This window comes from Petaurus breviceps, unplaced genomic scaffold (genome assembly GCF_028583685.1).
Source record: "Petaurus breviceps papuanus isolate PSGF00001 unplaced genomic scaffold, PetGlider_PUasm1.0 173, whole genome shotgun sequence".
Classification (NCBI taxonomy): domain Eukaryota; kingdom Metazoa; phylum Chordata; class Mammalia; order Diprotodontia; family Petauridae; genus Petaurus; species Petaurus breviceps.
The window spans coordinates 18755016-18780203 of NW_027185759.1; the positions used below are offsets into that span (position 1 = coordinate 18755016).

At 48.9% G+C, this 25188-nt stretch overlaps 1 protein-coding gene across 3 annotated transcripts; it reads left to right on the forward strand.

Moving 5' to 3' along the window:
• The first annotated feature begins 1198 nt into the window (after window positions 1-1198).
• MFSD1 (major facilitator superfamily domain containing 1) lies at window positions 1199-25188 on the forward strand. Of its 3 annotated transcripts, XM_069083474.1 has the most exons (16): window positions 1201-1458; window positions 1831-1883; window positions 2452-2564; window positions 3168-3210; window positions 3645-3712; window positions 6224-6332; window positions 12858-12960; window positions 14010-14108; window positions 14513-14624; window positions 15956-16012; window positions 16228-16384; window positions 17919-18016; window positions 20664-20776; window positions 21299-21346; window positions 22447-22507; window positions 24670-25188. In XM_069083474.1, exons 1-16 carry the CDS (start codon window positions 1278-1280, stop codon window positions 24677-24679), a joined length of 1425 nt encoding a protein of 474 aa, XP_068939575.1. In that variant the 5' UTR covers window positions 1201-1277; the 3' UTR covers window positions 24680-25188. The 3 variants fall into 3 exon arrangements, with proteins under 3 accessions (XP_068939574.1, XP_068939576.1, XP_068939575.1); XM_069083473.1 differs by lacking the exon at window positions 22447-22507 and having other exon boundaries at window positions 1199-1458; XM_069083475.1 differs by lacking the exon at window positions 24670-25188 and having other exon boundaries at window positions 1200-1458; window positions 22447-22511.

A 25188-nucleotide genomic window follows, 5' to 3' on the forward strand; every position in this document is an offset into this window, starting at 1 on the left:
AACAGAACAATTTACTTAAAATAAAAGAGAAAAAAACAGGGAAATAGCAAATATTCAGAGGGATGGATTCGCCTTTGATGCTACTGTTGACCTAGCTCCCACTGTATGAGAATAGGGAACAGTGGGCGCAGAAATGTCCCCTAGAGGACCAGACAAGGGGATCCATTTTAGCTATCTGTTTCCCCGCTGCTGGGTCTCCAGGGATCTGCAGCCACCCCGCCGCCTTGGAAGGGGTGAGGGCGCTGCAGTGGAGGGACCGGTGCCCCTGTCCTGGGCACTGGGCATAGTAACAAGACTGAGCATGTGGGCGCGGTGGACGCGGGTGTTTTCGGGGGAAAGGGGAACCCTGATGCCGGTCGATCGCCCGGAGCGGGGGAAGCCTCCACTTTCTTCTGGTCCTCACAAGACCCGGTGTCAGAGCCCGAGGCCGGACAAGATCCGGACAGGGAGTCCGGCCGGCACCGCGGGGAGCAGGGCGCTCAGGGTCTGCAGCGGGACACGCCGCCTGGCCCGGCATTCCCAGGCCTGCTTCCGACCCGGAGCCCACGTGGCTGACAGCCCCGGGGGGAGGCGCAAAGCGAAGCCTCAGCCACTCGCGGCGTGACCTTGGGCGAGTCCCGTCGCGTCTCCCTGCCTCGGTTTCCTCCTCTGTAGGAGGGGGCTCCCCACGGCGCCCGCAGCTTGGTGACGTTGTTAACCCCTACGCCGGACGTTCTGCTTATCATTACGGGCGCCTGCGCAGTCCCGTCTCCGCCTCGCGGCCCCTGTCTGCCTTTATCCGCCATTAGACTGTGAGCTCCTCGAGGGCAGGCACTCTCCTCTCCTTTCTGGGTGGCGCCCGCTTAATCTCTGTGGATCTAAACATTCAACTAATGAACAATAAACAAAGGGTGGATTGAAAAATCCGTGCATTTTTGCCCGGGGGAAGCTGAGGCCCAGACACGTGACTCGTCAGTCAACCGCGTCCATAGGGCGCCTCCCCCGGGCTCCAGGGGGCGCTGTGGCGCGGCGCCGCCTCCTTGCAGACACGTGACTCGTCAGCCGCTTCCTCAGGGCCGCCTCCAGGACCGCCGTGGCGCCTCCGCCAGGCTCCAGGGGTCGCTGTGGCGCGGCACCAACTCCTCACTCCTCGCCCCGCCCCCAACGCCCCCGCCCCCGCACGGGACTCCGCCTTCCTGACGCCAGGGCTCACGTGACAGGCCTCGGCACGTGATCGAAACCCGGCCGGCCCGAGGTGTCATGTGATTACAGGCTGCAGCCGCTGCTGCGGCCGGGCCATGGCCGAGGAGGACGATGGGGAGCGAACTCTGCTGGCGGCGGAGCCGGAGTCGGAGCTGCCGGAGCCCGGGGCCGAGCCCGAGCCCGGGGCCGGGGCCTCCCCGCTGTCTGCGCTCTGCGACCCGGCCCACCTGGCGCACCGGCTGCTGGCTCTGGCCTTCATGTGCCTGCTGGGCTTCGGTGAGTGGGCCGGGCGGGGGGGTGGGGGGGGGAAGCTGGCCCCAGCAGCGGACCTAAGAGCCGACAGGGCTGGTCTTTGCGGGGTCGCCTCTGTGCCCCCGGCCTCGTCCTCTCCCCCTCCCGGAGCTCTGGCTCAGCGCTAGGGGAGGGGGGCCAGAGGCCTGTCCGGATGGGGAGGGGGTCGGCGGGGGCGGGGGGGGGGCCCGCGGGGGGCGGGGGGGGGGGGGGGTGCGGGGGGGGGCGCCGCCCCCCGGGGGGGGGGGGGGGGGGCCGGGGGGGGGGCCCCGGGGGGGGGGGTGGGGCTGGGGGGGGGGGGGATCCCCAGCAGGAGGGCGGGAGGGGTGCCAGGTCTGCAACTCTCGCTCTCCGCAGGCAGCTACTTCTGCTACGATAACCCGGCCGCGCTCCAGATGCAGATCCAGGGGGTGAGTCTGGATCTCCCCTTCTTCTCGGGCTCGGTAGCGCAGCGCAGGACTGACCGGCGGGGGGCCAGTGCCGGGGCGCGTCAGACCTCGCGGGGTCGTGTGTATGGTGGGAGCTGGGGGCCGCTTCAGGCTGTCTGAAAGCTGTAGGGAGCCCAGCCATCCCCTTCCCCATCGGGCATGAGCGCATCGTGAGTGGGCATGAGGAGGGGGGTCCGGGGCGGCGCGTGCGGAGGGCACGGAGGCACAAACTGTGTGTGGTGGTGTATGACATCCACATCCTTTATCTCTTAATGCCTGATGATTCAGACTTCTTCTCTGGTATGTGGGGGGCACTGAGCTGCTAGCTCTTGCGATGTGGAAGGGACGACAACATACACATACATGTGTGCGTTTGTGTATGTAAACATGTGTGTATGTATGTATGTCTGACTGAAGTTTCCCAGGTGGACCTTTAGCAGAGAGAGGATCGAGGCTTCTCCTCCCCAGAGTTCGGTAGGCCTGACCTGTTTGTTGCCAGGCTGTGGCCTAAAGTGTAACTAACGTGATTGTTGGCATCTTCTCCTCCTAGGATATGCAGATACACACGGCGGCCTTCATGCTTCTGTACTCCTGGTACTCTTGGCCCAATGTGATTCTTTGTTTCTTTGGGGGATTTCTGATAGACCGAGTGTTTGGGATCCGGTAAGTCTCAGAGGGCAGCAAGCCTATGGGAGAGGTTAGTACTCTGTAGCTGTTGTGATGGATGCGATTAAGGCTTTTCTGAAAAGTCCTCAGGGCTGTATTCAGAACTGGTTGGTTTATGTTTCATTGTATTTCTCTGGCGTGGGTTTTGAGTCTTTACTGTTCATTTCCTAAAGTAATTTAAGTTTAAAATTTGGGGGGAACTTGATTTTACTTACCAGAATTTGTTTTAACCTGTATTTTTTCATTTTATGTGTATTGATGAATAAGCTTGATAAACCAGCGGTGACCACAGGTCTGCATAACCTGACATTTCAGTGTCAATAAAGGTTGTGTGACTTTCACAAGGTAGAAACTTTGTAAAGTTTCATCTGTGATTTTGTTAAAGAAGTTAGGGTGAATTAGATTAAAATTTGGTGTTCTTAAATCCTTCAGAATTTTCTGGAGAAATTTTGGCCACCAGAACAATCTTCCTCTGTATTAAAAATAACTGATGTTTCTTTGAGAAAATGGAGAGATTGTTGGTAATGAAAGTTGAACTGAATTTTATAGAAGTCTTGGTTATTGGATTATAGTAATTTGTTCTCAACTCGTTCTTTCTAGGCGGGGCTCCATCCTATTTAGCTTCATTGTTTGTATTGGACAGGTAAGGAGGACTGGGGGAGGCTCTGGAATTCTTGCCTGAATCAATGAATGTTTAAAATGCCATGAATACTTCTCTACCCAGCCAGATGTGAGCTATGGATACAGACTCTGAATCTGCCTTCAGTTTGAGGAGAGTTGGTCTGATATTTTCATATTTAAATGATTGTAGTATATTTCATTGAGTCAGCAGGGCCTGACTGAGGGCTGGGCTGGGAGTAAGGAAGACCAGAATTCACTGTTTGTCTTTGACTCTAGTTGTCTGATTCTGGCCAGTTACTTCAGTTCTCCTCCTCAGGGAATTTCTTAGGCTTTACCTGCTAAGAGGGTTGTGATAGACACTTCTGTTCCTGTAGAGGTCGGGGCATTTCTTCATTCTCTGTGTTGCAGGAGACCACCTATCGTTTATGGATTGCTAAAAGAATCTTTGTATTACAGGTCGTTTTTGCCTTGGGTGCAATAGTTAATGCTTTTTGGCTGATGCAGTTGGGGAGATTTATATTTGGGTAAGTTAGAGATCATTTCATCTTTTCTCAGTGGCTAATTAATTTTTTCTGCTGTCATTTTATTGAAAATTTTCTCTTTTTATCTTTGTCAGTTTTTGAATTATATAAAGCATATGAAACTTACCTGCCCTTACTAAAGACCAAGAAGGAAATAAAACATCTCTAATTCCCCACCCTCTTTTTTTTCCTTAAAGAATAGGTGAAGTATTGATGTGTCTGCTCATCATATGGGGTGTGAACATAAAGGAAATCTTTGTAGTTCTTGCCCCTGCCCTGGTTGCAGTTAGCCATCTTTTCCTGCTAGAGGTTTTATTTTTTTGTCTTCAGGCAGGAAGATAGTAAGCCTCATTTGGAAATCCAAGGCATTTGATTATAGCCTGGTGAGATCTCATTCACATATAGGGATATTTGGTAAAGGGCTCTATCCTGGGGACTGAGGGTCCCTATATTCAAAAACCATTGGAGGGATCAGTTGAGTTTGCATTTTTAAAAAACTGTGTATACCCAGCACTGGCAAAGAGGTGGGGGGAGGAGGACTCAGCACCCCCTGCGTGCAGAAACCTGTTCAGGAGTGCGCAGACAAAAAAGATGGAACAGCCCTTCCTTCAAGGAGCTTCTGTTTTGCTGCAGATGGGCCACCTGCCCGTATGTAGAGAGGAGGATTTTGCAGCACAGTAAACGGCATGTAGGAAGTCTTTTCACCAGTGCTCCATCTTGTCTGTGTCTGCATAGAGAGCTGCCTGATGCACAGAGAGGGACTGGCTGGGCCACAGACATGGTGGGTGAGGGTAGGATTTAGACTTGGGTCTTTCCGACTCCAAATGCCACACTCACATGCTTTTCTGTAACACATTCACAGATAAGAAAGTACAAAAAAAAAATTGGAGAAAGTGTGTGGTAGCATGTGGGGGGAGCATTAGGAAAGGCTTCCCATGAGGAGTGGGCTTGAGCTTGAGCACCGAGTTCAGGGGGCAGCGAATGGGTCAGTAGCTGATTGAACCAGAATACGTAATGGGGTGGGGGTGGGAGGGCAGCCTGTGGCCTTTCTGTGGCTTTGCTAGGCCAGTTGTACAAATAAGGCAGATGAGAAGTGACCAAAGAACAATTCTAAGATGAGGTGAAGGAGTGAGACTGTAGTGTAGGGAAAGTGTGTGGGGAGAAATCTAAAGTAATAGTTCATTGTAAGGAGGATGTTAGGATGGGAAGAGATGAGGAGGGGAGAGAACACTAAAGGGAAAAACCAGAGGAGGCTGGTAGCAAAGCCCGATGAAGGTGATTGAGCTGAAGATGAGCTGGTTTGGCTTGTGTAGTTGGCAGGTTATGTGGCATGTGTGCATTGCAAAAATTCAAAGTAAACCTCAGTGGTTTAGTAGCAGGAGCTATGAGTGATGCAAGAACAGGTGGTTTCATTTCTGTGATGCTGTGGCCAGTCCTCTGCTAACGATCCTTTTGTGTGACCTGGTCTTTGGGGGACAGATCCCTCCAGGCTGAGACTCTGCCTTAAGAGCCAGTGGTGGTCTCTGGTGACACAGGAGGAAGGTGGTGGAGCAGGGCTTGAGGAAGGCTTGCCATTTGGGTTGGCAGTGGCAGAGGAGAGGAATGAGGGATTGGAGAGAGGACTAAGATAAGTGCAGGCCTGGGAGAGATGATGGGAGCATTGAGGAGCTGGAGTGAAGTGTGGGAGGGGCAGCCTTGAGCTGCGCTTTCTCTGCCCCGCATCGCTCTTCGCCAGGCCCATCTGTCCTTCTTGGTCGGTACTTGTGGTCTGGGCCCTCGTTCTTCATTATCCCTGGACTATCCCAGTGGCTTCCTGAGGGTTCTGCCCCCAGTCTCCTCCAATTCCTCCTTCATGCACCTGCCACAGTGATCTTCCCGATATAGAAGTCTAGTCATCTTGCTGTCGAAGAGTCATCATTAGGTTCCTGTTGCTTATCAGAAGACACATATGTTCCTCAGCCTGGCTTTTATAAATGAATTTTCTACAACAGATGTTGAACTGGGCCAGCAGAACTTCCTAGGGCAGAACTAGATGAAAGTGTAATTGGGAAATGCTCCACAAAACAAGAATGCAACGCAACATAGACAGCGCCCCCTTGTGGCTTTCTACATGGATCTGCGCGCCTCTGCAGAGTCTGTCTCTGAGTTGGACCCCATGGCTGCTGGCCTGCACACCGCCCTTCCACGTCTTATTTCCAGTCTTCTTGTCTCTGCTCCCCCAGCAGCCCTGCTCAAAACCATCTTTTGGTACATCTCTCTCTGCCTTTCTGAAATCTTTCTCTTCTAAGAATTCTTCTTTGAGATCCACCTTGTAGTTCCTTCTCAGATCACTCCTGCACCCGTCAGAATGTTTCTGATGCACTTAGGTTGTGATTTGTGGCCAGTGTAAGTGGACATTTACCTTGGCCTCTCCCTGCCCCTTTCATCTTTGTGTTGCTAATGAGATGCATTTTTGTAGAGTTGGCACGTGATAAATGTCAAATTGAATGATTGACTTGCGTTTTCTCTTTTTAGGATTGGTGGGGAGTCCTTAGCAGTTGCACAAAATACCTATGCTGTGAGTTGGTTTAAGGGCAAAGAATTAAACCTGGTATTTGGACTCCAGCTTAGCATGGCTAGAATTGTGAGTAGGACAATGCTTCTGATCTGTTGAATGTTTCACTGACAGTATCTCACACACTTTTTGCTCTGACTAGGCTGTGTTGCTCAAGTAGATTAGACAGTAAAGCACTAGTCTTATTAGTGCTTACTAGTATCCTTATCCTTATAGGGTTTTATAGACCAGAGAGAGGGAAGCGGGGGGAGAGAGAGAGACAGAGAGAGGGAGGGAGGGAGGGAGAGAGAGAGAGAGAGAGAGAGAGAGTGTGTGTGTGTGTGTGTGTGTGTTAGTGAGTAAAAGCTAATAAATCATTAAAAGATTTTTAATTTTTGTTTGGTTTCTTAAGTGTTATATATGCAAACATATGAAATTATTAACATTTGGTTTATGAGAAATTTCTTTAGAAATTCTGTAGTATTTTAAGTAGTTACTTGCTATAAACGTTTAACCATTTTTCAAATATGTAAAACATTGTACATGTCAAGCTATTTAGTGTTGGAGAGACCTTCCAGTTCATCCTTCTTGGTACAGGCATTCCCCTGATCACACTTATGACTAAATTGTCTAATCTTTGTTGGATGAGAAATTCTCTGTTTTTGTGGTAATTTATTCAGGTTTTTTTTAGCTTTTATTTATTATTTTATTTTTCCTCAGTTACATGCAAAAACAATTTTTAACATTTATTTGTAAAACTTTGAGTTCCAGGGGTGGCCAGGTGGCTGCCCCAGAGTCGGGAGACCTGGGATTGGTTCCAGCCTCAGATACTTCACACCCATACACACACACACAAAACTGGCTGTGTAACCTTGGGCAAGTTACTTAACCCCAATTGCTTTAAAAAAACAACAACAAAACTTTGAGTTCCAAATTCTTTCCCTCTGCCCCATTAAGAAGGCAAGCAGTTTGATTATATAGGTTATACATGTGTGGTCATGCAAAGCATATCTGTAATAGTCATATTATATGTTTGAGAAATGAGGCCTTTATCAGAGAAACTTGCTTACAATTTTTTTCAGTTACTGCTGCGAACTGTTTTTCCCTCCATCCTGTTTATTCCATTCTTTCTCCATTTACCTGTTCCTCCTCCAAAGTGTTTTGCCTCTCACCAATCCCTCCCCCGGTCTACTCTCCCTTCCGTTGTCACTGCCCTTGCCCCCCTATCCCCCCCCAATACACTTATCCCTTTCTCCTCTGTTTTCCTGTAGGGTAAGATAGATTTCTATACCCAGTGGGGGGTGTAGGTTATTCCCTCTTTGAGGCAATTCTGATGAAAGTAGGGTTTGCTTCCTTTCCCTCCCCTCTTCCCCTTCCCCTCCATTGTAAAAGCCAACAACTATTTTTGAAGAAAGTTCTTGCTTCTCTAGCATCTGAATGGGTCTTTGCAGTTTTCACCCTCTTGATCTCCTCCTGCTACCTGACTTCCAGTGGGCCTGGGGCTATCAAATAGTAGATAATCCCTGGAAATCATTTACCTGAGTTGTTCCTGAGATGTGATGCTTTCCTGGCACTCGACCCTTTCTGTGTTAGTCTCCATATTTCTCTTCATTGGAGTGCTCAGAGCTGCTCTCCCTTTGTCTTTGCTCCCTCTGACTGGCTCTGGCCAGCTAGGCCCTTAGAGCCCTGAGGACTCACCAGTCCCTTCTTTGGCCTGGACACGATTTGGAAGGCCTGCCCAAATTACTGTGGGCTCTGTGGGCAGCTGAGTTGCGCTTGGCCCCCATGTCCACCAGGACTTTGAGTCTCACATGGTTCAGGTCAGCCAGGTATTCCCCACCCTGTGCATTTGTAGTTGAATTAGAGAATGTCAGTGTTGGACTTTCTTTAATTTGTTCCCCAGTCAAGGCAGTAATAGGACAAAAAAGATGGCCCTGAAGCCCATAAAGAATTAAATGAAATGACTGAGCCTCCCTGTGGACATCCAGAGAACTTGTCAGCTTAACTCTTCAAAGGTTGGACATAGGAGATGAAAGCCTGGGCAGGGGATGGACGACGTGTTTCACGAAGGTTGTCGCTGCAAGCAAGCAGAGCTGCCTCAGGGCTCAGCGGCTGGCTAGGTGGGCCACGGGAGTGTGGGAGCAGATGGTGGGGGAAGGCAGAGCGCCCCCCTTTTACAGTATTCTGTTTGCTTTGCCAAGCGGGATGGTGCTTGGATTGGAAACGAGGGATGACCAGAGTGGAGTCAAGGCTCAGGATAACTAAGGTGTTGAGGAGAGAGGCCTTATTGACTCTTCATGATGCATAGACTCTATCCTGGGAGCTGAATGAGATTGCTGAGCCTCTGTTGGGAATTGTTGAGAGGTGGTAGGGCTTGGGAGCGGCAGGGACACTGCAGGATCTGAGAGGTGCGTCACCTGGGTTTTCAGCAAGAAGAGAGTGGAGTCTGCATCCTGTGGGCTGGTGAATGGGATTTTTTTTTCTGGCAGAATTCTAGAGCTTGTTGTCCAAGGGAAGGTTGGTAAACGTTTGGAAAGAATCAATGTGGCTTCACGAAAGCTAGTCCATGCCAGGATACCCTCATTTTCTTTTTGACAGGGTTCCTGGGCGAGATTGGTGTAAGGCCACAGATGTAGTTACCAGGATATTATTAGCAAAGGCTTTAGCAGGATGTCTTGTGCTGTCCTTGTGGATGAGGTGGAAAGATCTGGGCTGGATGATAGAGGTTAGGTGTGTTTGAAACTGGTTGAATGACGGAGACCCAAAGAATGTTTTTCATGGTTTGGTATTGACTTGGCAGAATTGCTGATGGAGCGTCTCAGGGATTTGGGGTTGGCCCTGTGCCAAACATGATCAGTTACTGAGATTAAGGCTTAGAAAGAGGCTTGTCAGATTATAGATGATGCATAAGTAGTAGGAATGCAGTAGTCGGGTGCCCAAAAGATCTCATCGGGCTAGGCCAGGCCTACACAGCTTGTATGTTGGGTGGCCTGTGAAAAATGTAGACGAAAATCCTTTTATGTGCCTGGGCTAGACTCTGGGACCCAGTCCAATAAGATGAAATTTAATAGAGTTAAATCTGAAATCTTTTATTCTTGGGAAAAAAAAATCAGCTTCGCATTCAGCAGTTTGATGTGGCGGCCAAGAGGCCAACATAATCGATGGCCTCATGAGCAGCCTCATGTCCAAGCCTAGGCAGGTGATGGTCCTGTGGGACCCTCCCTGATTTTTAGGTGCAGTTCTGGGGGCCACAGTTTAGGAAGAGCCTAGGTAAGTCACTAGCATCCAGGGAGGGCAGCAGGATAAAATGATGGTCTTGAGATGATGCCCTGGGGGAATGATTCAAACTGTATTAGCTTGGGGTAGTCTGGAAGAAAAGATCTTGAAGCCCTGTCTTCTGCCTGCAGGTATTAGAAGGACTGTCCCATGGAAGAGGGCGCTGTTCTGCCCAGCCCCTAGGGCATAGCTACGGGCACTAGGTGGCCTTGCAGAGTCTGACTGAAGGCTGATGTGAGGAAAGATGTTCAGAAAATTCGAGTGACTAGCAGTGGCCCCGGATTTCCTCTTGCTGGGCAACCTTTGTGGAGTGCCTTGGAGGGGATCCTTCCTTGTTCAGCTCTGGGCCCTTATGATCTTGGTGCCTTTATCTTGGTGCCTTTTGCATCACACTTACTTTTCTTCATAGTTTTGTAATTTTATTGGGCCCTTTTCCACTGTTCCTTAAGGTTTAGTTAAGGGTTCAGGCTGCTAATTTTCTTTCTAATCATGAGCTTCCCAATATTTATGGAAAAAGCAGAAACCAAACCAAATTCTGTCTTGAATCCTGACAAGTGTCTCAGAAGCCACCCCACACACCTCCAGCCAGCTCCCCCAAGCCCTTCGTAGGAAGGAAGTCATGGCCTCAGTCCAAGGAGGAAATCATGGACTAGGAAGAGACCTCAGAAATCATGTGGATGAGCTGCTATTTTATAGACGAGGAAATAGGCCCCGAGAAGCCCCAAGAGAGAGACCATGGCAGCTGTCACGCAAAGTCCTGGGTGGGAAATGCAGTGGTCAGGTGTTTTCCTGGCTGTTTCTTCCTGAATCTGCCTTAATGTCCTGCTTTCAGTAGAAATGGGCATTGCTTCTGCAGTATTGGCAGACTTTTCTGACACCTTTTTTGTTCCCTCCCTGGATTTTGTTCCCTCCAGCTGGTGCAGGGGCCTCTGTAGAAGGCATCCGGGTGGCTCAGGGGGTAGGGTGCTGGGCCTGGAGCCAGGAAGACACGAGTTCAAATGTGATCTCAGACACTTAGCCAGCTGTGTGACCGTGAGCAAGTGACTTTAACCTCTGCCTCAGTTTCCTCATCTGTAAAATGAGCTGGAGGAGAAAATTACAAACCACTCCAGTGTCTTTGCCAAGAAAGCCCCAGATGGGTTTGTGGAGAGCTGGACACAACTGGTGACCGAACCATAGCAGCAGGGCCCTCTGTGCCCTGAGTAGAGTCTTTCCTAGTAGTGGTTGGGAACAGTGGTGCGTGTGTGTGCATGTGTGTGCATGCATGCGTGTGTGTGCATGTGCATGCACGTGTATGTGCACGTGTGTGCTTGCGTGCATGTGCATGCCTGTGCATGCGTGTGTATGTGCATAGGTGTATGTGTGTGTGCGTGTGTACATGCATGTGTGCGTGCGTGTACATGTGCTTTTTTGGAAGGAGGTCAGTTCTTGTGGGTGTGTCAGCATTTCCTCTCTCTGAAGAATCTCATTTCTTTGTCTAGCTCTAATGGTGCCGAGCGGAGGTGCCTTACACCTGCCTGAGATGTTGCGTAAAATAATACCGCATGAAATCAGAGAGATCCGTTCACCTCTAAGCCTCTGTGGCCTGTGGCCGGTCAGGGTTCTTGGGCAGGGCTCAGTGACCCATCTCCCTCCTCTCCTGCCCTCCCACCCATCTGAGCAGACGCTCCTCACCCCGGGGTCCTTTTCTGCTCTTCTGCCCTCTGGCCTCAGTGACCTCTTTCCTTGGAATCCTTTTCTCTTTGCCCCCTTCCAGTGCGGCAGCTCTGTCCTGCCCAGCCTCTCCATGGGCAGCGCCATTCTGAGGGCCCTCTTGTTTTCGCCATGTTTGGCAGCTGCCTCGGGCGGGAGCATAGACAAAGCGAGTGTCCCCTGAGGCCTGGCAGCAGTTTTCAGCGTCTGGGCCCTGAGGTCTCTCTATAGATTACCCTTCAGAGAACTCTTCGTGGTCTAGGCCCGTTGGGTTGCTGCTCATTCGGAGGCTCTTGGGCATAGTGTCTGTTGTCTAGCCATCCTGGCTTGTCCTAATTATCTCGTGTGTGTCCGCCCGTGGTCATTTTTAATGATTGGTGATAGGTAGTGCAGTATGTGGACAGATGGGGGATGGGGCCGCTGTGGGTGGGGGCTGGAGGCCCGCTCAGCCTGGAGCTCCCAGCTGGAATGGGATGAGCCGATTGGGTGTCCGTGCCAGGTTTGACATTAATGTGTGGGAGAGGGCGAGTTAGGCCGGGGTGGAAACAGTGGCACAGCCCTGCCTCTGAGAGAGGGGAGACTCACCCAGGCTTTAAACAAAAGGACAGGGCTGGGATTGGCTCAGAACCCATTTGGACACGTGTGAGCCACCCTTCTTTGTAGACTCTGCCAGTGCATTCTTTGATTGGGAACAAAAACAGTAGTTTCTGTTGTGGGATTCACGGTGTGGGCTCAGAATGGACAGAATGGCTTTGCTGTTGCCCTTGGGGGGCTTCTAGTCTCAGCTAGTTTTATCAGAGGGGGGTTTGTGTAAGACAGAGATGCAGTTACAGTGCACACGCCCCACATGGGCAGCGCGGATGCTTTGTCTCTGTGCACACGCCCCACACGGGCAGTGTGGATGCTTTATCTCTGTGTACACGCCCCACACGGGCAAAGCCACGGGCTCACCACTCTCATGATTTACATCCTGATTTTTTTCATCCCAACGAGTAAATGACAATAAGCTTTTGAATAGGGCTGCCGCCTTCGTGCTCAGTTTCTTCATTCATTCAGAGTGATAGCGCCACCCCATACTGTAGCGGTGACTCCTAGCAGCATCTCGCCATGGTGTGGCTGTCCCTGCAGGTGCACACAGAATGCCAGTCATGTGATGTTGGGACTCCCCTCATCCCCTAGAAGGGAGGCTTCGTGCTGGTTTTCTCCTCAAGCCCATATGCAGCTTCGTCAGTTAGAAAAGGAAGCCCAGCTTCCTTGGCATAGGTGCTTCTTTTTTGAGGCGAGGCTGACTTGTACCTCATGCTCTCTGTTCAGTACTCACATTGTGTTTTAGCGTCAGAAGCAGAGTCACTCAACACTTGGCTGTTTGCTTCAGAAGGTTTTAAACAAGTGAAATCCCCTTGTGTGAATATTCCCTCTTTGATGATATCAGGAAAGGCTTTAAAAAAGACCTAGAACAAAGTGTGTTTCTTTGGTTTTTAATCCTCCCCATACTCACCCCTCTAAAAGGTACTTGGAAAAGAAATCGAAAATATTGCTCTCTGCTTTTACGGTTTAACAGAAGCTTAATTTGCTCCTGTGTCCTTTTTTTGTATTTTAAAGTCTGGTATGACTAGAGACTCCAATTGACTTCTTTTCACCTTTTAGGGGAGCACAGTGAACCTGAACGTTATGGGATGGCTGTATTCCAGAATAGAAGCTTTATTTCACTTACCTGGTCACACAACCCTCGGCATCACACTTATGATCGGTTAGTGAATCTGTCACTTTGTGAATATAGCAGCAGGTCTGCTGTTGGGGACATCTGTACTGCTCCTGCTGCTTCCTTGCTGGATGACCAGAGGAAAGTCAAGCCAGCTCTCTGACCTTTGTTTCCTTATCTGCAGAGTGGAGCCGATAATCCTGGCTTTGCCTCCCTTGTAGGGGCTTCTTCGAAGTAAGGGAGGGACGTGTTCAGTAGGGCCTTTGATCAGCTCCAGGCTGATTCTAGTTCTAGAGATTGGGACATAGCCTGGGCAAAGGAGTGTGTACAGTGAAGTACTTCCTTTGGGGATCAGTGTCTTTCTGGCAGACTGGCTGTGCTCTCTCCCCAGATGATAACTGTTTTAGCCAGCCTCAAATGGTGCAGGGTTTTGGGCAGTGAAGGGAGGTGGGATTGGGGTGGGCAGCCATGTTGATGCTTTAAATAGATTTGCTAAGAGGAGTAGGCAAAACTTGGATGTTAAGCCTCCAAAAACCGCTATGTAGATTTCTAGTTAGGGATGCGTTGGGTCTTGTAGCTCTTTCAAAGGCAAAGCCCTTTGGGACAGTTGACTCTCATTCATTCCTTTACTTCAGTTACTTTAATCACACTTCAGTCCCTAGGTGGCCCTGCTGTGCTCAGGAAATGGGCATTTTGATGGGAGGTAGAAGGCAGGTCTGGGCTGGCGAGATGTGTTTCTGCAGAGCAGTGAGGCGTTCTAGTGGGCAGCTGGCTGGGGAGGTGAATTCGGAGGTGGCCAGAGAAAGGTAACGACTTGGCCTTTCTCACATTAGCAGTTATCCTTAAGGGTTTGGGATTGGTTGACTTTAAGCCTAAGGCTATCCTGATGAAGGCTACTAGTCTGTAGCAGCCCCCCAGCCCCAGATCCAGGGGGTCTTCCCTGACTCCTTCAGTTTGTCTTTTCAGACACTTCTAGAATGACAGGGAAGCTTCTTGTTGGGAGGATGGTTAGTGGCGGTTTCCTTTATGAATGTCTAGCCCTGCTTTTTGTCACTTCGGTCTAGTTGGCAGATTTAGATTCGTGGCTTTTATTTCAGGGGGTGTAACATGTATCTTTTCACTAATCTGCGCATTGATTCTTGGCTACTTGGACTGGAGAGCTGAACGAATCCTTCATAAAGAACAGGGGAAAACTGGTAAGCCTTTAACCCTGGGTTTGGGGATTATAAGGGGAGGATTTTGTGGGGAGGCTGCTTAGTGGGCTGCCTGAACAGGGGCTTAATAAATGACAGTGGCTTTTGTTTTCACTTCCAAGATCCATTTCTTATTGTCTAATTTGAACATTGATACTTTTTGTTCAAACTTGATCAGAAATGTTATTATTAAGCCTTGTATTGTAAATAGAATATTTTCAAAATAATTATTGCAAAGGAGATAACCTCCCTGGAGCATTTCATCTTCTCAGGCTGCCTACATGCATTTGGATTACTCCACAGATATTGTTAGGAATGTATTTGGCTCAGAGATGATTTAACTACATGTGGAAGAAGTAAAATCTCAAAGGCAGAAGAGAGGCTGTGATTCTGTTCTTGTTCTCCAGGTGAAGTTATCAAGTTGACAGACATGAAGGACTTCTCTCTGTCCCTGTGGCTCATCTTTGTGACTTGTGCGTGTTACTATGTGGCCGTGTTTCCTTTTATCGGACTTGGCAAGTAAGCATCTCGGCCTCCTCAGGGAGAGGTGCGCCCTCTCTCTGTGCTCCTGGATCCGGCACAAACGAGCCTTTAGTCAGTAATCTTGCATTCTTAGATGTGGATTATATGCTTAGATTGTGGAAAAATGGGGAGATAAAAAACTGTAAGCACCAGTTTGATGCATAGGTAATTTTGTTAGCCTTGGGTTAGTGTTTGTAGGTAATTTTGAGAAAACCCTTTGTAATATTGACTGTCATAATTGATTCTGTTTAAATCTTGATTTCAGATTTAGCATGTCTCTTCTGTAGATAGGAAGACTGACAAATTCAGCATTAATTAAATTAAACACCTTATTGTCACGGGCCTACTTCATTCAGTGCTCTAGAGAGGCAAAGAGGAGCCAAAATGCCCTCTTTTCTCTCTTCAAGAAGCTTCTAAGGGAGCCACACTGACCTCAGGGCTGCAGATCCCTTGCCCTTGTGGCTGCTATGGGTCAGAGTTCCAGAGTAAGTCACAAAGAAAATGCTTGAGCGAGTTGAAGCTGATGGAGCTCTGAGCCAGACCAGGGGCAAGGAAGATGGGCTGGCCTTGCTGAGCCTTGGTTTGAACAGAGCTGCGGCTTCTTGGCCCTGTCTGGTCTCTCGAGTTTCACATCTTCATTTACGTGAACAGAGCAACTTGTGACTCTTGCATTTATGTTATGGCTTAAAATAATTTCCCACAGAGGTTGGTTTCATGAAGTGGAGAAGTCAATTAGGGCAGTCTTTTGGATGTTAAATTCTTCTTTCCTGAACATTTACAACTTAAATGTTTCAGAAGTGGTCAGGGAATCGAAAGGAGTTTGTTTAATTCAGATAATTAGGTGTCTCCCAAGTTTAGCCTATACATTTCAAAATTCATATTCAGTAGACTCTGAAGATAGCCTCATTTTATGTCAGTTTAGGGGCAGAGGCTCGTGGAGTTTGAGATGGGAGGAGCCTGGAGGCCTTGGCATGAGGGCCCTGAGGCCCGGCCACCCAGGTGGAGGGAAGGGGCAGCACTGGCCATCGGTGCCTCACACTTAAATGTCATCACATGGAAAACTTGTTATTGGGGCGGCTAGGTGGTGCAGTGAATAGAGCACCAGCCCTGGAGTCAGGAGGACCTGAGTTCAAATCCGGCATCAGACACTTGATACAAAAAGTAGCCGTGTGACTTTGGACAAGTCACTTAACCCCAATTGCTCTCCAAAAAGCAAAAAAAAAGAAAACGAAAAACCTTGTTATTGCAGTCTGCCTTTTTTTGACAAATGAAGTTTTTCCTAAAAATGCTCCTTTTCATTTCTCTTTCCCAACCCCTGTCAATTTTAGGGCCTTCTTCATTGAGAAATTTAAAGTATCCGAACAGGAAGCAAGTGCAATTAACAGGTATTGGCTCAATGGAACGTTTACTTGTTGCTAATGTTGGTGGTTGTTGGTCAGTGTGTCTGTCTGATGGGCTGGGGGTGTGGAGGAGCCTGACATGGGTCTGGTCTCTCTGAGGGCAGATGGGCTTTGTTTAGCCTAGAGTGGAAGCTGTTTTTGTTGCCTTTGATTCATTGGGTGTCTTGTATTCCCTCCCACCCTCTCTCCTGTTCTGTTAGTATCGTGTACGTCATCTCAGCTCCTCTGTCTCCCCTCTTCGGGCTGATGGTGGACAAAGTAGGCTGGAACATCTTCTGGGTTTTGTGCGCGGTCGTGGCCACCATGGCTTCCCATACGATCCTGGCGTTTACCTTCTGGAATCCGTGGATTGCCATGGTAATGTGAGCCCCGGGAAGATGCTTTCTGATTTCTGTGAGAACCTTCAGAACTCTGGGTCTGGCTGACATCGATCAGCTGTGGGAGACGTGCAAGGCTGGGTCTGTGTGGGGAGGGGTAACAGCTGATTTCTTGTGCTGAGGCCTCGCACAGCAGACTCCCCACGAGGCTTTGCCCATGTTTTCTCATGTCTCCTACATTGGCCCTCCCTCTCAGCTGAGGACATCACCTGCTCCCTGAGGAAAGAAAGAGTTTTTCATGAGTCTTGGTAACTGGTGCCTGGTGCAGTGTCTGGCATGTGGGGCCTTCATAAATGTCCATCTGCTGCTTTTTGCTTCCATGTAAAATGTATAATATCGAAACGTGAAATTTTCTTTTATATTTGTTGACCCAGTTAATGATTTGTTCCAGAGCATAATCTCTGACCAGCCAGATGGCCCAGTGAACATAGCGCTGGACCTGGAGTCAGGAAGCTCTGCCTTCAGATCTGGCCACTTAGTGGCTGTATGACTGTGGGCAGGTCATTTAACTCTGCCTCAGTTTCCTCATCTGCAGAAATGGGCATCATAACAGCACCCACCTCTCACGGCTCTCATGAAGACCAAAGGGGATGATGGTTTTAGTTAAGCACTCAGCACAGGGCCAGGCAAGGAGTATACGTGGGAGCCTCCACCACCATCATCATCATCAGCCGCAGCAGCAGCTATAGTGAAGTGTAGAGAGAAATCCCTTTTCAGCCTTTCAGAGGCCACGCCCTCTGCCTTGTCAGAAGAAGCTGGTAAAAGTCATGGGATGCAGTTTGAGGGAGCGTTTAAATCATATGCTTTGTTTTTTATTCTCAGTGGGTCCAAACGAGGATCTCTGGCGTTTAGAGATGGCTTCTGTGTGAATCCAGATGTTTTTAGAGGGGGCGGCTGCAGTGGTCTGCTACATGGGCCTCCACTCCAACAGTGAAAACCACTTTAGATTGGCGCTTTTTTTTCTTTTAAGAATGTTTTTTAGATGAAAAAGTGGCTCCGATTTTACCTTCCGTTTTTGCACTTATGGAGGAGCACTGGTGTGATTGTCCTTTCTTGGCTATGCCCGGAATTGTCACTTGGTTAGAGCCTGCTGCTGACCATTCGTGTGTGGCTCTGGCCTCCACACAGACCCCATCAGCTCTGCTTCCTTGCTTAGCCAGGGGCCTAACTCTGTGCTAGTGCTTTTGGACACCAGGCCAGAAGGCAGGAGCTGTGTGGATGTCAGCGAATCCATCACGCCGTTAGCAAGTTACAATTCCTGGTTCCTGACAGTGAGCTGAGCCGCTGCCCCAGGGCTTAAGGGGTAACGGGTCTTTAACTTGATTTTTAATACGAATTTGGTGTCAGTCTCACATTTTTTACATATCAGTTCTTTATAATGTGAATTTTTAAACCTCAGTCGGCTTTTAGTCATGTTTTTTTTTCCTGGTTTGGAAACGTCACAAAGAGAAACAAATGCCTTTTTATGACTGTCTGGGTCTAAAGGCTTCTTTTTCCGTTGCTGTTTCCCATAGTGTCTCCTTGGAGTCTCCTATTCCCTTCTTGCCTGTGCTTTGTGGCCAATGGTGGCCTTTGTTATTCCTGAACATCAGCTGGGGACTGCATATGGCTTGTAAGTATCAATGGCATGGAACCACTCGAAGGTTCTTCTGGGGCCTGGGCTGTTCCTCAGTTTGTGATACGGGAGCCAGGCTTTATCCAGTTCCTTGGATGACTCATGACTTAGATGAGTAGCTGGCAGGAAGAAAACCATCTCTTACCATACAAGTCTCCAACCACATGTGGCCATGGCAGGGACGTGCTGGAGATGGGGAGATGGGAGCCACATCCCCAGAGAGGAGGAATGGACAGCTCTAGGTTGGGGACATTAGTCAGGGCCCCCTCACCCCCTCGAGAGAACTTATGCTGAGGGCAGAGCTCCCAAAGGAAGGCATCTCAGGGATGGCACCTGGGCCTCCGAGAATTCCTACCTTTTCACTGGGTGTTTTCCTACCATTTTGATGGAGCTGATGGGATGAAGCCAGCTGTGGGTTGCTTTGGCAGCCCCCCTCCCCTCCCACCAGTTAATTAAAGACTTAATAGGCTTAAGTCTTGGTTCTGTGGGCTCTTGTCAGAGGGAAGCTAAATTAGTGTGAATGTTTCAGGCCTCATGGAGTTTTTAAAGGCTTTGGAATTGACCTGTTACTTACCAATTGTAAGTGTGTGGGGATGTGCTCATGGATGGTAGCTCTGGTTAATGCCATGCTGGGGAACAGCGGAGCCCGGCCTGTGGTTAGTGCCTGGTGTCCTCAGGGGAAGTGTGTTCAGAGGATGTGCTTTGATTGAGGAGATCTCGTGGTCCATGCTGCACCTTCGTGGGGATCACTTGGGGCTTGACATCTTGTGAGGACATTAAAGATTCCATTGTTGTTACTTGGCCTGAAATTTGTTCAGAAGTTTGCAGCTTTCCTCATGTCACAGGTGAAGAATTTTGTGACTTGGATAGCTAAGTACGAATTCTTGCATGGCAGGTGTTAGATCTAACGAGGCAGGCAGACTGAAGTCCATGTTCCCTAAAAACAGCAGGAATGTTGGGAGTCACTGGCTGCCCGCACCCGAGCCACGTGACTGGTGCTAGCGCCTCGCCTGATCTGAGCAGGCCAGGCATACGAAGTTGTGAAAGAGGCTGGCGTGGAGCGGGAGATAGAAGGCAGGCGGGAGCCAGGGGTGCTGCTGACTGGGTCCTGGCCACACAGGCCATACATCAGGGCCCCAAGGTGGCTTTGTTTATGACATGTGGTGGTGGAGAGAATGGGGCAGGCCCCTCCACATACAACGCCCCCAGAGAAGGAAAGCTGAGGATTCTTGGCAGGCTTGTCCCCTGTGCGCACTGGAAAAGCCACCAGCAGACAGTGTCCCTAAGGGGGGTAAGAAGGATGAATTAGCCACCAATATCCTGACTCTGGGGTGATACCTGGATCCTTGTGGGCTAAGTAACCCTCGAGGATGGTCCCAGCCTGTGTCCACACGGTCATTTTGGCCTCTTTATCTGGTGGGCTCCCAGCGCACATGTCAGAGAACCCCGACATCCACAAGGCATGGCTTTCCTTTGTGTGAGAAGGGCTCAGCCTTGCGTTCTCTGACCATGCCGCTGCAGCTGGATTCCTCCCTTCTGCAGGCCCTCCGGTGGCGTCTGCCTCCCTGCGCTTTCATGTCAGGGCCCTCCAGAGAGCAGGGTGCAGAGCCAGCCCTGGGGCAGCACCTCCTCACTCCTCCTTCCCGCACCCTCGGCCCCACGCAGCCGAGTCACCAAGGAAACGATGAGGTCATAGTCAGTGCACTCTGTTCAGAAGGCGAGAAATAGAAGGCTTTCTGAGGGCGTAGTTCCTGGAAAAGCCCTTCGAAATGTTGTTCTCCCCTGGTGGGGGCTCATTCATTCAGTCATGCTGACCCCTCGTGACACCATGGACTGTTCCCTTGGGTTTTCTTGGCAGAGCTGGAGTGGTTTGCCATTTCCTTCTCCAGTGTGTCCCCATTTCGCAGATGAGGAACTGAGGCAAACGAGGTTAAGTGACTTGTCCAAGGTCACAGCTAGCAAGTGTCTGAGGTCAAATTGGAACTCAGGTCTCCCTGATTCCAAACCCATGCTCTATCCACTGCACCACCTAGCTGTCCCTTACTAACCCACAGCTCTCCTTAAAACCTGGCTACCCAGGGTTTTGAATTACAGAAGGTCTTACCGTATTGTGAAATTTGACAAAAGGTGTCAGTTAAAAAGACATTTTTAAAAGTAGTGCATTTCAGTTCATCACACATTTGAATGGTGACTGTCTCAGGGCCTCTTTAACCAGGTTCCATCCTGACAGCATCAGGAAGCAGAAGAGGTGGCCTGACTGCCCTTTCTTCATAGTTAGAGTGTCCAAGGCCACACTTTCCTGAGGAGCGCCCTAAGGAGCTGGGCCCTGCTCTCCCTTTCGCACTCGAGGGTCTTCCTCCCTGGAGTCACCAGGGTCTGCCAGGTGCAGAAGGCACGTCGGCCTCCTTGCCAAAGCATCCTTTCCTGGAGGGCGGGGTGTCTGGAGCAGAGCCTGAAGTCATCTGGGGCCTGTGTGCAGGAAGCAGGATGACTCCCTGTATTGTGGGACACTTGTGGGCATAGTGTCCTTCATAAAAATTTCATGTATTGTGTTTACAAATGTCCATGTTGGTAATTTTGCGCTTAAGTAACATTTTTGCATCATCTGGGTGGAAAACTTACATATTTGAGTTTTTTTTCTTAGCATGCAGTCCATCCAGAATCTTGGCCTGGCTCTGATGTCCATTGCTGCTGGTGAAATATTGGATCTTTGGGGGTATTTCTTTTTGGAAATATTCTTCATTGCTTGTGTTTCTGGTAAGTGCTTGATAATGAATGTTTTTGGAATCTTTTTTGGTCTCCTGATAAGTAAGGGAAGGTTTCTTTTGTTCCTGAGGCCAAACTGTAGGAAATTATCCACTGGCTGTATTGAGGTTTGTTTGCTCCTGTAGGACGTGGTGGAAAACGTACCTTTGGGGGGTGGTTTGGAGGCCTGGGGTCTAGGAGGGGAGGGGCTGGTGACTTCCCTCTGAGATTTGGGATACTAATCCCTTCATTTAAAAAATGGCAGTTAGCTCACAGACCAGAGTCCTAAACTTCCATTTAGTGCACCACAGCACGACGACTCTTTCTGCGGGCTGGCCACAGTGTCAGCACTCAGGAGTGGGTGTGGGTGATGGCGGAGGGGATCTTGGTGCTTTGCCATCTCTGAGGGCCCCCCCCCCCCCGCGGCTCCTTGGGAAGAGGAGCCGTGAGCTCCAGACACAATTGGTGATTGTAGGTGTAATGTGCTGCAGTGTTTCCTTAAAAGACTTTTCCCATCTCTTGTTTTTCTCCTAGTGTCATTTTTAGCAGTGGTTTTGCTGTACGTGGTGGATTGTACTCGAGGTAATGTTTTGATGTAATTAAGCTGCTCTCTGGATTCTGGGTGCAGTTGGGGCGTGGGGAGGGGGATTTCTCTGGGATTGAGTATTCCAATAAATCTGTTCCCTCTTTTCATAATCTGTCCCACTAATTGTTTTGTGCATTTGGAATGTCATTCTGAAGGTGATGTTCAAGCATGAGGCATTTCTATTACAGAAGACTTTAAAGCCTTGGGTGCTTTTGGTTCTGATAATTTGCCATGATGTTGCTGTGGATGAGAATTCTTTTTATCTCCTGTAGTTTTTCTGTCTTAGTTTGTGTATGTGCGTTGCTAGAAGTTATATACTCATGTTTTGGATGCCATATCGTGTTTGTTGCCTGCCCTAAAATGTCAGTGCTTCCGTTTGTTGCCAAATAAATCCCCTGGAATACAACGTCTCCTTATCAGACGTTGCCACCCTGGGGGGTGGGGGAACGTTAGGGCATACGCACCTTGTGCAGAGTTGTTTTCTTCTTTTCTATCATCTTGTCATTTTGAGTGGCACCGTGAAGAGGGACACATCTCCACCTCTCCTTTAACAAAAGGCACCTGTTTGTTTAATGTTCATCATTTTATCAGAGGAGCCGTTTCACCATCTAAAGGTTCTTGGTGGCGCCTCGCCAGTTGTGTTTAGCGGATGTTAATGGACTTGATTTTATATGATCCAATTCAGTCCTACAAAAGAATGCTTAAATGTACACACATATATACATATTCTAACTGTAGACCAACACACACACGTAGGATTGAATGGAATACAGTTATATTTACATATGTGTGTATGTATATATATGCACATACTTACATAGCATGTGGTGTCTTTGGTATGATGAAGAGAACATTGAATTTAGGGTTAGGCCCGGCTTCAAGGCCCGCCCTGCTACTCTCTGACTGAGTTGTAATGAGGATATTTGCCCTCCTGCCTCTCAGGGTCACTGTGAGGAGCAGTCCTTGGGGGGTCCCCAGGCACTTCCTGAGTCAGTGGTGGGAGTAGATGGCTGCCTGTGCCCGTTAGGAGCTTGCTTTTGTTTCTTGGGTGTGAGCATTGCTCTGAAGGAGGGTCTTCTCCCTTCTTGTGTTGTAGGAGGTACCCTTAATTATACCGCCAGACAGAGGCTAGAGCTGTCCAAGGAGACTCACACCAAGTAAGTGTTTGAAGGCAAGAAGTGGCGAGTGTGTCCTTCATTTGTTGACCTGTTAACAGTGGGCTGTGGGGCCGCTTAACTTTCATGCTAACTTGGTGAAGACCTTCTTTCCCATTGTCAAGGACAGAGTGAGTCTTGAAATGTTTTAACATAGAGCAGCTTCTTAGCATGGAGCCCCTGACCACGTGTGTTGGAGGGTGGTGGGCTGAGCCTGGACCCCAGTGGTAGATAGTTAGGAAGCTGCTCATGAGAACACTGTGTTGGCACTTAGGTGGTGATGGGCACAGATGGCTCAATGTCTTTGAACTCTAACAAGACTTGTGATAGGTTTAGTAAGTGGAGTCACCTGAGGATTGTACTTCTCTGCTTGGCTGTGCCTTATCTGTAAAATAGCCCTCCTCGTTTAGCCTAAACATGACATTCAAGTAAGGCCCAACGTTTACAATGAGACTTACAAAATCTGATGCAGAGGGCCAGTTAATGGCCTTTCTCACTGTTCTTGAGCTTTCTCTGGGTCTGTCCCCTGCTGGATGACAAGGAGTGAGGCCAAGAATCATTCGGGTTACTGAGAATTAGTTACAATTGTGGCATGTGGCGCCTCAGGGCAGCCTTTGCAGTGTGTGTGTGTCTGTCTGCATGTGCTCAAGCAGAGGGACAAGACCCAGCTTTGCCAGGGAAACCGTTCATTGGAAAACGTGAGTTTCTCAAAGCCCCACTTCTGTCCATTATCTACCTTGGAGATGTCAATGGCTGCTGCTCATAATGCTTAAATTGAGCAGATGCCGGTTGTCACTTTTCTAGCTTCACTTTCTATCACATGAAAAGGCTTCTGGTCCCTCTTAGGAAGTATTTAAAACTCCATTTGACCTTGGCATCCTAAGACCTGGGTTTGCACCCTGGCTGCCCGTCAGGGCACCCCTTGTGACCTTGACCAAGTTACTTCCTTTTGGGGTCCTGATCTGTGACATGAGTAGGGTGGACCTCGTGGTTTCTGAGGTCCTACTACCTTCCTCAGATTTGGTTGCTCAGTATCCCATTCTTGTAACCATCTCTGTAATCATTCGTTTCCCCTCCAGATAGAATGGATTTTATTCTTTGTAGTATTCCTGCCTTACATGGCTTAGCATCTCTGCTTTCTGATGGGGAGGAAAAGGTGACAGTCATAGATTGCCAACTTTTCTCTGTCTCTTCTGGTGACCTTTTAAATGCTTCAAGAGTAAAAAGAAGGCATTTGGTTTTTTTCTAAATGTTGCTAACTGATGTCCACAAATGTTCTTTAGTTGATGTTAAAATGCCTTAAGATAGCGTAACCTAAAATTTAGGGCTCTTTTGGTTAGCTTGGCCTACTGAAGCCATTAGAAAAGTTCTGTTTCTGATTGAAAATTGATTTGATTTGGATTTAATTGAACTATGATCTGAAGGGGCCTGGTCCACTAGGAATCCATTTGCTTTTCAAAATTAGCCCCAAACAGACTCCATGGTTTAAGGTCTGTGTTTCAGTTAACATTGTATTTATTACTCATCTGTCTTCGGAGGTTTAAAGAAATTTCAGTTAGCTACTTGTAAAACATTGCATTTTAACTCTTAACATTTGTAACCTTGTTTCAAGGGTTGTCATAGAGCTAGCTCATTCATCTTCAGGGGGCCGGTCCATTTGTGATGGGCCTCCCAGATTTAGCAAGGCTGGGCCTTGGAAAGCAGGCATCATCTCTTGTGGGACTAGCCCCGAATGAAGCCTAGTTAGCAGCTAGAACGACATGCCAGATTTAGTTGGGGAGGTGATGTAGTGGGGGGGGAGGTGATGTAGCAGGGTGAGGTGATGTAGCGGGGGGGGTTGATGTTATAGCGGGGAGGAGGTGATGTTGTAGCAGGGGGGAAGTTTGCACAGCATCGATCATGGTAATATCTCCTCACAGAGGTGTCTGGGCAGCAGATGCAGCCCGGGGATTGTATTTACAATGGCCCATAGGCCCTGCTCGCCCCCAGCTGCTGATCCTGTCTGTGTGCATGGGGGGTTTGGCCCTTACAGGGCAAGACAGAAAGTTGCGGTATTGGACGTCGCTGAGATGGCTGCGCATGCTTTTCAGGACCCTTCTTGTGAGTCCTACTATGTCCTGGTGCCCGTTTTCTTCCTCATCACTTGTCTTCATGTGTTTGTGCAGATGCATCTGAAGAGCAGTCGTCACCAGAGGGGCAGCTCATCCTGCACCTGGGAGAGCTGGATGCTGGGGAAAGGGCCACCGGGAAGCGGTGATGGGCTGGAAGGGGGAAAGTGGCCCTTTGGGAATCACTCCTACGGTGTGCTTAATGGCTTATTTCCAAAGTTCTTTTCTCCAAGTATATTTCTGTAAGAGGATACACATTATCTTAGATAATGTCTTTTGTATGGTTTGCTGCAAAGGGGTTACCCTTAACTGCTTGCTAATAATTTATAAGTGTCCAAGTCCAGCAAAATGCTCTGGAAATCCTTGCTCCACTTTGCCAGGGGCAGTAAATGAAAGAGGACGAGATGGGCTCTGTTGAGGGACTTTTCACCAGGTCATCTCATTTTTGTATTTTCCAAATCTGGAAATTTGAGTAGGTTACCTTTTTTTAAACCAAAACCAAACAATCCAACAGCCCCCAACGAGACCAAAAGAACCCTAAAGTTTTATATCAAATAAAATGGAGTGTAAGCTGAA